The 12291-nt window shown below is 41.5% G+C and overlaps 1 protein-coding gene across 1 annotated transcript; it reads right to left on the reverse strand.

The window, feature by feature from the left end:
• Nucleotides 1-1856: 1856 nt before the first annotated feature.
• HIGD1A (HIG1 hypoxia inducible domain family member 1A) lies at nucleotides 1857-11569 on the reverse strand. The gene is made up of 3 exons (XM_006155403.3): nucleotides 11407-11569; nucleotides 3885-4019; nucleotides 1857-2856 (listed from the first exon to the last, which is right to left on the reverse strand). The coding sequence occupies exons 1-3, from the start codon at nucleotides 11501-11503 to the stop codon at nucleotides 2807-2809; spliced, it is 282 nt and encodes a 93-aa protein (XP_006155465.1). The 5' UTR covers nucleotides 11504-11569; the 3' UTR covers nucleotides 1857-2806.
• Between the last annotated feature and the right edge of the window lie 722 nt (nucleotides 11570-12291).

Here is a 12291-nt window from a genome sequence, read left to right on the forward strand (position 1 = left end):
TGCCGTGGTGGTGAAGGGCGCTGGACTCTCACATGGCTGACCATGGTTTGAGTCCCGGACCCGGTGGCTTACTTTCTCACTTTCCCTCTCCCTTTTTGTCTCTTTCTGGTGAGCATATGTGCTCTATAGCAAATTAAAATACTTATATGTCTTGTTTTAGATGCCAGAGGGCATGTGCGCTCACCAGAAAGGGAGAGCGAGAAAGCACCTCCCAATGGGGCATGGCCATGCTGCAGTCCCCTCCCCTTCTCCACACTATTAGGATTTCGGCATGCCGGTGTTTTTTTCAAGCTGCAGCATCCAGAATTTGAACTGTATGGTTAGCTAGGTGGGATCTGGTTTCTTCAATTACCAGGCCACAGGGCTGGCCCCCCAAAATATTACTTTCTTGTTGTTGGTAAGATTTTGCTACAGGGCACATAAGCTTGCTGGAGATACAAAGTGACAGAGAGGAAAAGTGAGAAATCACCCCTAAGAGGGGATGGCCATGCTGCAATCCCTTCTCCTCCATTCTCTCAGGATTTGGGGCATGCACGCACACATGCTTGGTGTGATTTTGGCATGCACACATATGCGCCTAGAGTGTTTTTCAAACCACTGGGTTCAGGACTTAAACTGTGCAGTTGACCATGTAGGATCTAGCACCTTAACCTCCACGCCACCTGCTGACCCAACATCTCACGTGTTAAAAGCACTTTCACAAAGCTATGTGCTGATCTATTGGCTAGGCAGAACCACCAAGGTTGTCCAGTTCAAACTACAGAAGACTGAGAAAACCCTCCTGTGGTCCAGAAGGTAGTCTTGTCCAATTTTATTACGATAACTGCTACCACTCCAGCATTAATTTCACGTAGGGCTTTTCATATCTCTAACACCCACTGACATCTGCCACTTCATTTTGTTTCCCTATATTTTCTAAACAGAATGCTTCAAAGGATTGGATTGTTGTTCTTCAAGGACAATCCCATCCAATCTAAATCAGAAAACAAAGAAACACATAACCGTGGGCCAGTTCGAGAGGCAGCAAGATGGTGTAACGGAATACAGGCTGCTGGGTAGACTGCCTAGGGTCCAGTCCCAAACCTACAGCCTTCTCTGGCTATGTGACCTCGGCCGAGTTACTTAAGCTGTTCATCCCGTCTTCTCATCTGTGAAAGGAGGATCATAATTCTTACCTCTTAGGGCCTGTAAGAAGCATAAATGACATTATATATTAAAAGTGCTTAAAGCAGTGTATGACACACAGCACGTACATGCTCAATAAACATATCAGCTAGTCATTGTTCCTATTTAGCATTCTTTTTTTTTTTTTTTTTTTTTTAGATTTTTGCTATAGTGTGTGCTTGCTGGATAGACAGACACGAAATGAGAAATCACCCTCTCCCGGGGGGGGAAGATGACCATGCTACAGTCCCTTTTCTTCCAGTCTCAGGATTTTGTACACTCACACACGCTCCCAGGGTTTTAAGCCACCGAGTCTGGGACTAGAACCACAGTCAACTCCATGGAAGTCCAGCGATGTAACCATTACTCCACCTGCTGGTCCCTTGGTAGATATTCATTAACTGTGGTTCCTATCAAAAGTACACTATGTTCTTTTTTAAAATAATTATTTTATTTAACTTTATTTAATTATTTATTTATTTTTATTTTGACCAGATGGGGATAGAGAGAGAGAGAGAAAGTGAGAAAGTAAGCTGCCAGGTCTGGGACTTGAACCATGGTTGGCTATGTGGGAGTCCAGTGGCCCTAGCCACCATGCCACCTGTTGGTCCCCAAAATTACAGTATGTTCTTTTTTCTTAGAACTTAAATGTTGTACTACTTTCCAAATTCTAATAAACACAAGACACTTGATATGTTCACTTACTTTAATAACAATATATATACACCATGTTGTCACCAAGGGATGGAAATTCAGATTAGACAAGAGAGTTTCACAAGTGCAATAAAGCATTCTGTAGTATATCAAAGTTTGTATATAATGTCAGACCAACCAGCTTGCTTATAAATCATTAATCACTTTCATTATCAGTAATCTGTTTAGTTTTACAGAGAAAATAAATATACTGCACACGTTTAAAAAGTGTTCTCCATTTAGCTTTGTGTTAATACTTAAAATACATATTCCTAGTCCAACGTGACATTTAAAAATTATTCTAATCTAACAGCGGCAAAAATATAATTCTGCAATTACAAAAGAGCTAAACTGGAATCGTCATTAACTTATTCTCATGTTTACAAGTGTGATTATGAAATAAATAGTACTCTGCGACCCCACTGCAAGCTTTCTAGGTTTGGTTTAAACACACGTGTCAGTTAAAAAAGGCTTTACAGATTATAGTCCATGCACTTTTTCAAAACAGTTCTCCAGGAGCCAACCAGCCCTAAAACCTGAAGTACTCGACCAGTCCGCAAGGCACACAGAAAAATGTTGGATTAACTGGATAAACGAGACTCCTACATCACACCCAAAGCAGGAGGTGTTCTGCAGCGAGCTGGGAGTACGTCCAGGTTAGTCTGGGCTCTTCTTTAGAACTAGTTTCATCATCAGGGTTTAAGAAGCTGGAGATTTTAACACTACAGAGTACATTGGGGTGACAGGTTTCTTTTGTGTTAACCTGACTTTCCTGGTCACTAATCATTTTGGTCACCAGGCAAGTCAAGGCTGTGAGACAGGAAGCCGATATTCAAAATACCTTATCCGAACCCATCGAACGATTTGTTTTTGACACACACGTAACCTCAGTATGAGGTGTCTAACTAAAGCAAGCACATCCGACCAGACTGAGACGCCATCTCCTCTTCTAAGGTTTAGGTTTCGCCCAGTATTCCCGATACAAGGAGTAGCCCATACCTAGAGAAAAAGACTGCTGGTTAGACTTTGAAGTATTTTCTTCAATATTTAGAAAATAACAGTTCATAAAATAACTAAACTAGCATCCTTGCTGGAGTGCGATATTCACCAGAGAAACGAGACCAAAGGAGGTTTATGTTCTTCTCCTCTTGAATAATTTAAGTTTCTAAAATTCTTTTTGCATAGTTTCCCATGTAGCTCAAGGCCAGTATGACTAGCTCACAATATCACCAGGGTGTTTGTTTCAAAGAACAAGCACTATTTAATCTGGTGACTTTAAAAGGATTCACTTTTGCTACATAATATCCGATACAACCAATGAATGATAATGCCAATAAAATCACGTAATACCTATACTTAAAAATTTTAATATCTACACTTTAAACATTTTTCCATCTTCAAAAATTCAATAAACTTGCAATCATATGCTCTCCCAGATAATGGATGTTACTACCAAATCTATTTGCATGTCTACACACTTCAATGAAACTATAAACTCAGTGACAGACAGGGTTATTTTCTCTTTCTTTAAAGCCTTAGTAGAATACACGGGAAACAGCAAAACTATGTCACTACTTAAATTATTTTTAGTAATTCAATTTTTACATGAAAATGAACATAAATTATATTTTACTTTATTTTTTAATTTTTTTTTTGGGGGGGGTGAGAAGTTTTGCTATAGGGCGCATGTGCTTGCCAGAAAGACAGAGAGGGACAGAGAGACAGAAAGCGAGAAATCACCCCCCAGGGGGGATGGCCACGCCACAATCTCTTCTCCATTTTCCTCTCGGGATCTTGGGCACGCATGCACACGCACCTGGAGTGAGTTTAAGCCACCAGGTCTGGGACTTGAGCCGCAGTTGACTACATGAGAGTTCAGCGACATAAGCATAATGCCACCTGCTGGTCCCCATAAATGATATTTTCAAATTGCTTCAAGGTCAGCTGAAAGCACCCACCCAGTTTTGTCGGTAGAGGAATGTATTAATGGAGAATCACAAACGTGAACATTTCCCACCGGAACCTACCAACGGTCATTGCTCCCACCACGAAGCCTTGGGCTGCCACGCGCATGTGGATCAGGTGGACGGACATTTTGGTATTTCCCCGGCTCTTCAGTTTGTAGAGTCCATATGCAACGATTGCTGCAAAACCTGCCATTCCTGTAGAACAAATGTCACGAGTGTGTCAGATGCCTGGATGGAGGGAACTGAATGAGTTTTACCACCGACGAGTGTACACTGTTTGATTCATTTAAGGTTTTGTGCCTTAGGGTGTAGCGCTCGCCAGAGAGAGAGAGACAGAGACAGTGAGGGAAGTGAGAAATCACCCCACAGTGGGGCTGGCTATGCCATAATCCCTTCTCCTCCTTTCTCCTCCCATGATCTTGGGCACGCACGGACAGGCACCCAGAGTGATTTTCTAGCCACCAGGTCCGAGATCTGAACTATGGTCAGCCATGTGGGAGTCCAGCGATGTAACTGCTATGCCATATGCTGGCCCCTGAATTATTGTTTTTATGAAGATACTTTACCAGATCATTAATTATCTGACATACAAATTGAATTTTACATTTTTTCCCTTCAGAACCAAAAGTCTGTGATAGGGGCAAAGAATATCAGATCCAGAAAGTAAAAATTACTTTTTTTTTTTTAATAGCTTTTCTTTTTTTGAAGAGGTTTTTGCTATAGGGTGCATGCGCTCGCCAGAAATAGAGAGACAGACAGAGAGACAGAAAGTGAGAACCCCCCGGGGGGGGGGGGGGGGAAGGGCCACGCCACAATCCCTTCTCCTCCATTCTCCTCTCGGGATCTTGGGCACACACACATGCTCGGTGTGAGTTTAAGCCACCAGGTTCGGGACTCAAACCACGGTTGACTACATGGGATTCCAGCAACACAGCCATCATGCCAACTGCTGGTCCCTTAAATAGCAATTTTTTAAGAATTTTTTTAATTACGGGGTGATTTCTCGCTTTCTGTCGCTCTCTTTCTGGCGAGTGCACGCACCGTATAGCAAAAATCTCTCAAAAAAAAAAAAAAAAAAAGAATTATTTATTTAATTTTATTTTTCATTCATTTATTATAATTTGACCAGGGTAGGGGGGAGTAAGAAAGCAAGCCACCAGGTCCAGGACTTGAACCATGGTCGACCATGTGGAAGTGTTTAGCATTTTAACCATTACGCTACTTGCTGGCCCCAAAAATTACTTTTAAAAATGTGGGTTTATGAGAGTAGTAAATAAATTTATTTAAAAGAATGCCAGGGAATTAAGAATAATCAAGATTGTAAGTATTAGGCTACTGGAAAAGTCATGACACATTTTTGCATAGAAAAACAAGTCATGACTTCCCAACAACCTAGTATTACAGCAAAACAAGTGCAGTAAAGGCATTCTCTTGAGTTAGGGAAGGAGTGGAAAACTTTTAGATTGTTGCCATAGGGCCCATACACTTGCTGGAGAGAGACAGAAAAAGGGAAAGTCAGAATTCACCCCCTAGGGGCTTGGTCACACCACACTCCCTTCTCTCCCATTCCCCCCTTGGGATTTTTTTTGGCATGCATGCACACATGCCTGGCACGATCCTCAAGCCTCCATGTCCGGGGCTTGAACTGTGGTCAGCCATGTGGGAGTCCAGTTCCTTACCTACCATGCCACCTGCTGGTTCAGGGAATGAATTTTTAACTCCTCTCTGTTCTATCTCCCTCCCTGAAGATACTCAGAGATGATTCTATACAGTATTACCAGCGGGAGACAGACCCTGTTTCCTTCGGACATGGGGATTCTGTCCTGGGAAGGCTGTTAGCGACGCAGTGCACAGGGGAAAGCGATGGAGCTGTGTGGAGAGTCTGAGTAAAAGGACGTGACCCAAGACCTCCATACAGAGCCGGGGACAAAACCAGTCAGGTCATCACCTCGGATGGTATACCACTCATCTATTTACATACAAACCTGGGGGTGTAATCCAGTCAACTAAACAAAGTGAATCAAAGTTGGTAGCTTAAGGAATGCTGTGATGGTTACGTTGCTGGACACCCACGTAGTCCGCTGCAGTTCAAGTCCCAGACTCGGCGGCGTCACACTAGGTGCATGTGCGTGCATGCCCAAAAATCCTGACAGGAGAATGGAGAAGAGATTGAGGTGTGGCCATTTCCCCTTGGGGTGTGTGTGTGTGTGTGTGTGTGTGTGTGTGTGTGGTGTGATTTCTTGCTTTCTATCTCTCTGGCAAGCGCATATGCCCTATAGCAAAAATCTCTCTTTAAAAAAAAAGATAGTTTAAGAAATAGAAGACAGGGGATTAGCAGGGAACATAGAGGTTAGGGAGGCTGGGTCCCACATGGCTGACTTTGCAGTTCGAGTCCTGGACCTGGCGGCTTGAGCATTACGCTGGGCATGTGGGCGTACATGTCCCACATCTCTGAGAAGAGATTAGAAGAGAAGGGACTATGACATGGCCATCCCCTCACGAAGTGATTTCACTTTCCCTCCCTCTCTCCATCCCTCTCTCTCTCTGGCATGCACACACACCCTATAGCAAACTAAAAAAAAAGAAAAAAGGGAAAAAGAAATAAAAGATTAGATGTGTAAAATATAATGAGCAATAAAGGTAGTACAACCTATACGGTTCCTTCAGAACAAGAGAGTACAGTATAGAAAAAGCAGTCACCAAAGTCAATAATCTGGAATTAAGGTTATAATGATTACAACAAAATGTGATGTCTTCTCTTGAGTTAGAGAATGAATTTATATTCATTTTAACACTGGAAATTGGTGAAAAAAAACCATTATCAACAATGTAGTGATGAAGATCAACAGTATTAGAATAGCTGCAGAACCTAACCAAATTAGGTGAAAAATAAAGAAGAAACAAGACAGTACAACAAACAGAAAATCTAAAGTAGAGGGACCAGCAGGTGGCGTGATATATATATATATATATATATATATAATTCTTAAAAAAAGAAAAAAACCCTGAAGTAGATAGTAAAAATAGAACTTACTAGAAATACATTTAAAACATAAAGTAGATGGCAGAAATAAGAGAAGTTATTGGGCCAGCAGACGGCATGGTGGTTAAGGTGTTGGGTGGATGGATCCTACATGGCCAGCTTCTTAGTTTGAGTCCCAGACCCTGTTGCCCAAAAAATACAATGGGCGTGTGTGCGTGCGTGCCCAAAATCCTGAGAGAAGGGACTGCAGAGCGGCCATCCTCCTGTGGGGGTGATTTCTCATTCTCCTCTCTGTGTCTCTTTCTGGCAAATGCATGCACCCCATGGCCAAAAAAAAAAAGAGAAAGAAAAAAAGAAAATAACTTACTATAATAAATGTGAATGTAAATTTATCTACTCTCTTAGGTTAAAAAAAACAAAACCCAGGGACCAGCAGTTAGCGTAATGGCTATGTCACTGGACTCCTATGTAGTCGACAGTGGTTCGAGTCCTGGACCTGGTGGCTTAAACTCACGCCAGGTGCATGTGCGTGCGTGCCCAAGATCCCGAGAGGAGAATGGAAGAGAAGGGATTGCAGCGGGGCCATCCCCCCTGGAGGGTGATTTCTCACTTTCTATCTCTTTGTCTGGTGCGAGCACACGACCCTATAGCAAAAACCCCTCCAAAAAAAAGGAAAAAAAAAAAAAAAACCCAGATACATATGCTTTGTAGAGCAGCTACTACTAAAACACATTGAAGATTTTAACAGGGTAGGCGAAGACGAAGCAATTGCAAACAAAAAGAAATCAGGAATGGCAACACGAATTAATGTCAACTGAGAATTCTGTTTCTGTCTCCTGCGTGCACACACACTCTGGCTCTCATATGCAAGAAATAGACAACAAAGACCAAGCAAACCAACCAGTGTATCTAGGGGCTCAGCCTCAGGAACGCGCAGTGGAACTGCTGACACTGGGCAGGCTGCAGCCACGTGGGACACCCAGTATAGACCCCTTGCCCACCCCTTTCAGCTCACACCTGGGTCCCAGCTACCTGGGAGGCTGACACAGGCAGGGGGATGCAGCACAAGAGGCCCTATCTCCCTCCCTCTTCCGGTCCCAGCTACCTGGGAGGCTGACACAGGCAGGGGATGCAGCACAAGAGGCCCCCCTATCTCCATCCCTCTTCCGGTCCCAGCTACCTGGGAGGCTGACACAGGCAGGGGGATGTAGCACAAGAGGCCCTATCTCCCTCCCTCTTACCCCACCATATATACACACTACAGAAACCCCTCCTCAAAAGCAAAAATCTTACACATTTCGGAATATCTGAGACCTAGAGAAATTAAAACTATAAAATTACATTTAATGACACAAAAGATTGGAATGAATATCAACGTACCACATTCTAAGATTTCCATGTTCTCCAAATTAAAAAATTAGTTTAATGCCATCTAAATGTAAATCACATTAAAACATTTTCCCTTGTTTTGGAACTTGACAGGCCAATTTCAAAGTAAACAGGCAAGCTCTTTCGGAGAAGGCAGAACAGTGAAACTGTCCTGGCTTACGAGGTATCTCAACGTAACACTGAGTTTCTGTAGACAAACACCACGGTAACAAAATAGGTAGCTGAGTAAGATCCCCTGCTATGTACGTTTGTACCTAACATAGCGGGCATTTCAAATTAGAGGGAAAAGACTGCAAAATGTATACACAAGAAATATATTGGAAAATTAGCCATCTGTATGGAAAAAGAATTGTTAAATTTCACCTATCATACCCACAACTAAACTCCAGATGGATTAGTAGCTCAATGAGGGGCTCTTTCTCTCTTTCTCTCTCTTTCTCTCTAGAGAGCTCACATGCCCTCTGACAATTAAAAAAAAAACTTCAGATTATGGTTACAAATTATTATACCTCTATAAAATAAATGATGCAATTATTAGGAACATAAAAATACTCCTATATGCACAATGTAAATAGATATTAAAAACACATGGCAAAAAAAATTATTTCATTGAAAAATTGTAATTTATGTTGCATATGAAAAAAAAAAAAAAAAGAAGACAGAATGTACCCTAAACTGCTGCTGACTTCAGGATAAAGATCAAAGGGCATGACCCCTTTCTGTACTGTGTACTCTTACAACTAATAATAATAATACAAGAAATACTCTTGCGAGAAACCTCAAAGTTTGTTAAACTCTTGCAGGGCACTATAAAGACGCATGTTAATTTGTGATAATAAAATCTTTGAAACCACAGGTCAGCACGTGGCATAGTAGTTAAGGTGCTGGACTATGTGGCTGACTATGGTTGGAGTTCTGGACCTAGTGGCTTGACACTCATGCCAGGCATATGTGCATATGTGCCCAAAATCCTGAGAGGAGAATGGAGAAAAGAGGATCGCAGTGTGGTCATGGCCCCTGGGGGGTGAATTCTCGTTCTGCCTCTCTGTTTCTCTTTGTCTCTCTGGCAAACACACACACTCTATAGCAAAAATCTCTATCTCAACAAAAAATTAGAAACCACATAAATATTATAATGTTATATATTACACAAAATTCAGCAATGTGTAAAATGCAAATAAATAATTGTGGGGCCAGCTCTGTGGTCTGGTGATTTAAGCAGCTGGACCACACATTGCTGACTGCGGTTCGAATCCCACAATGGCCACCTAAAAACATGCTGGGTATATATGTGTGTATGCTTTATCTCAGATAAAAATAGCATATATGCACTTCAGTATGAGCCTCCCAAAAAACAAACAAACAAACAAACAAAAAAAAACCTGGAAGAAATATTTATATCAAAATGGTAAAAATAGGGCCAGCCCTGTAGCCTAGCAGTTAAAGGAGCCACATTCCACATGGCTCACCACAGTATGAATCCCAGCCCCAGTGATTTGAAAAACTCGCCAGGTACGTGCATGCATAGGCCCAACCCCAACAGAAAGAGAAATGGAGGAAAAGAAATTTGCATGATAATGCACCATTTAGGGTGCTTTCTCTCTTTCTCTAGAGAACACAGGTGCCCTCTGTAAATGAAACAAAATGGCAACAGTTAAACTGTTATACCATTTTCAGGTCATTTATATATATATATTTCTTTTTTGGGAGATTTTTGCTATAGAGGGTGTGCACTCACCAGAGACAGAGACAGAAAGTGAGAAATCACTCTTGGCGGGGATGGCCACACCACAATCCCTTCTCTTCCACTCTCCTCTTGGGGTCTTCAGCATGCACATGCATGTCCCCAGCAGTTTTTTTGTTTGTTTTTTAAAAGAATTATTCGAATTATTCTATTTATTTATTTGTTTGTTTATTTATTTTAATTTGGCCAAAGAGGGACAGAGCAAGAGAGAGAGAGGGAAAATGAGAAAGCAAGTCGCCAGGTCCGGGACTCAAACCACAGTTGATAATGTGGGTGTCCAGCGCTCTTCACCACCACGCCACCTGCTTGCCCCTCCAGCGTGTGTTTTAAGCTGCTGGGTCTGGGACCCAAACTGCAGTCCACTACATGGGAGTCCAGCGATGTAACCATTATGCCATCTGCTGGTCCCCATTTTTATATTCTTTATACGATTAATAGTTTTCTTAAAATACAACTGAATATACCATAAATTTACCTTGAGCCTATTTAAATATACAATTAAATCAATGAGTTTTAATATGTTTGAAGCCTTAGGCCACACTGTCGTAATGTGACTTCCAGGGGCTAGAAACTGAATAACAAGGGGTGACTGTAACCACTGCAAGCCTATGTAACTGACACCCATAGAACCTGGACACCAAGGCTTAGCAGGCATCCCTGAATCGCAGTACTTTGCATGTGTCGTCAAACATCATTGCTGGAAGAATGTAGAGTACCCCCAGGTGACACCACTGGGAGGGGACACTGGAAGCTCATACCTGGTTTTCCTGGATTCACCCCATAGACTTTTGCCGACTTGAACCTATATCCTCTTACTTTATAAACCCTAGCTATGAGTTTAACAGCTTTCTTGAGTTTTATGAGTCCTGGCAAACCATCACACCTAAGGGTGGTCTCAGGGTCCCCCAAATCTTACTCACTGAAATAAGAATCAATAAAATAAATCTGAATACACATAAAATAATTTAATTTTTTTTTTTTTTCTGTAGGGCGCATGCATTTGCTGGTGAGACAAAGCGGGGGTAGGGAAATGAGGTGAGTGAGAAAGCAGGCCCCATGGGGGATGGCCACACTGCAATCCCTTCTTCATCCTTTCTCACTTCTCCCAGGATTTTGGGCAGACACATCCGCATCCAGTGTGTTTTTCAAGCCTCTGGGTCCAGGACTTGAACCACACAGTCAGCCATGTGGGGTCCAGCTGCCTTAATTACCATCCTACCAACTGGTCCACACAGAATGTTTTGCAATGAGATTCATATAATGCCAATCCCAGAACATTTGACAACATTAAGAAAAAAAGTTTAAAATAAACTCTTTCAGGATATGTTGATGAACAAGCTTATCATGATACTATTACCTAAAAAAAACAAAGAGTCAATAAAATAAGAAGTCTGAATACACCTACATGGGCCCACAAGCACGTTCAAGCTTACAAAAGATCATTAGTATGTCAAAGTCAAGCTTACCAATGGGGACAAATGGTGCCTCTTTAGCTTTTCGGATGAGTTTGGATCCCTGATCTTCATCATATGAAGAGAGAGAAATGTCATTGTTGGTTGACATGGTGACTGAGGAATCCTCCAGAGAGTTTCTATCAGGTTCTGTAATTAAAAATATAGAGAATATTATTAAGTATCTGGATGTACTTGTAATATTCCTAGTTTTCATGAAAATCTGGTGTCCATAAACTTAAAAAAATATTTTAGAAATTAACTGTATATTGAGTCTATGGGGAGAGTTGTATATATTTATTCCTCCTATTGTCTGGTCATCTCTTCCATATAATCAATCCCTTTTAGCACTAACGTGTTAAAACACACACACTGGGACTGGCAGGTGGCGTGGTGGTTAATGGTGCTGGACTCCCATGTGGACAACTGTGGTTCAAGTCCCAGACCTGGTGGCTTGCTTTCTCACTTTTCCTTTCTCTCTTGCACTGTGACCCTCTTTAATCAAAAATAAATAAATAAATAAATAAATAAATAAATAAATAAATAAATAAATAAATAAATAAATAAAGCTAAATAAAATAATTCTTTAAAAAAAAAAATCCACCCACACACTCTAAAATTGTTTTTGTCCATTAAAACAGCACCTTTTATTTTTTTGGCTATTTTTGTCCTTAATCCATTTCAATGTGGCAATTATAAGTTACTCAAACAAAACTGTTCATTCCTATTGCCTCTTCAGTGTCATGTGGGAAATCCTACCGAGCAGTTTTGAGTGTAGTTAAGTGCAGTCTTTATTGCTTTTAGCTGTTGATTTTTCACTCCAGTGTGCCACTTGGCTCCAGTTCTCACCTGTGAATGGTTTCCAATCCATTACACTAATCTCTGCGATGGATGGTGGCT

This window comes from Tupaia chinensis, unplaced genomic scaffold, assembly GCF_000334495.1.
Source record: "Tupaia chinensis unplaced genomic scaffold, TupChi_1.0 Scaffold000451_2, whole genome shotgun sequence".
Classification (NCBI taxonomy): domain Eukaryota; kingdom Metazoa; phylum Chordata; class Mammalia; order Scandentia; family Tupaiidae; genus Tupaia; species Tupaia belangeri.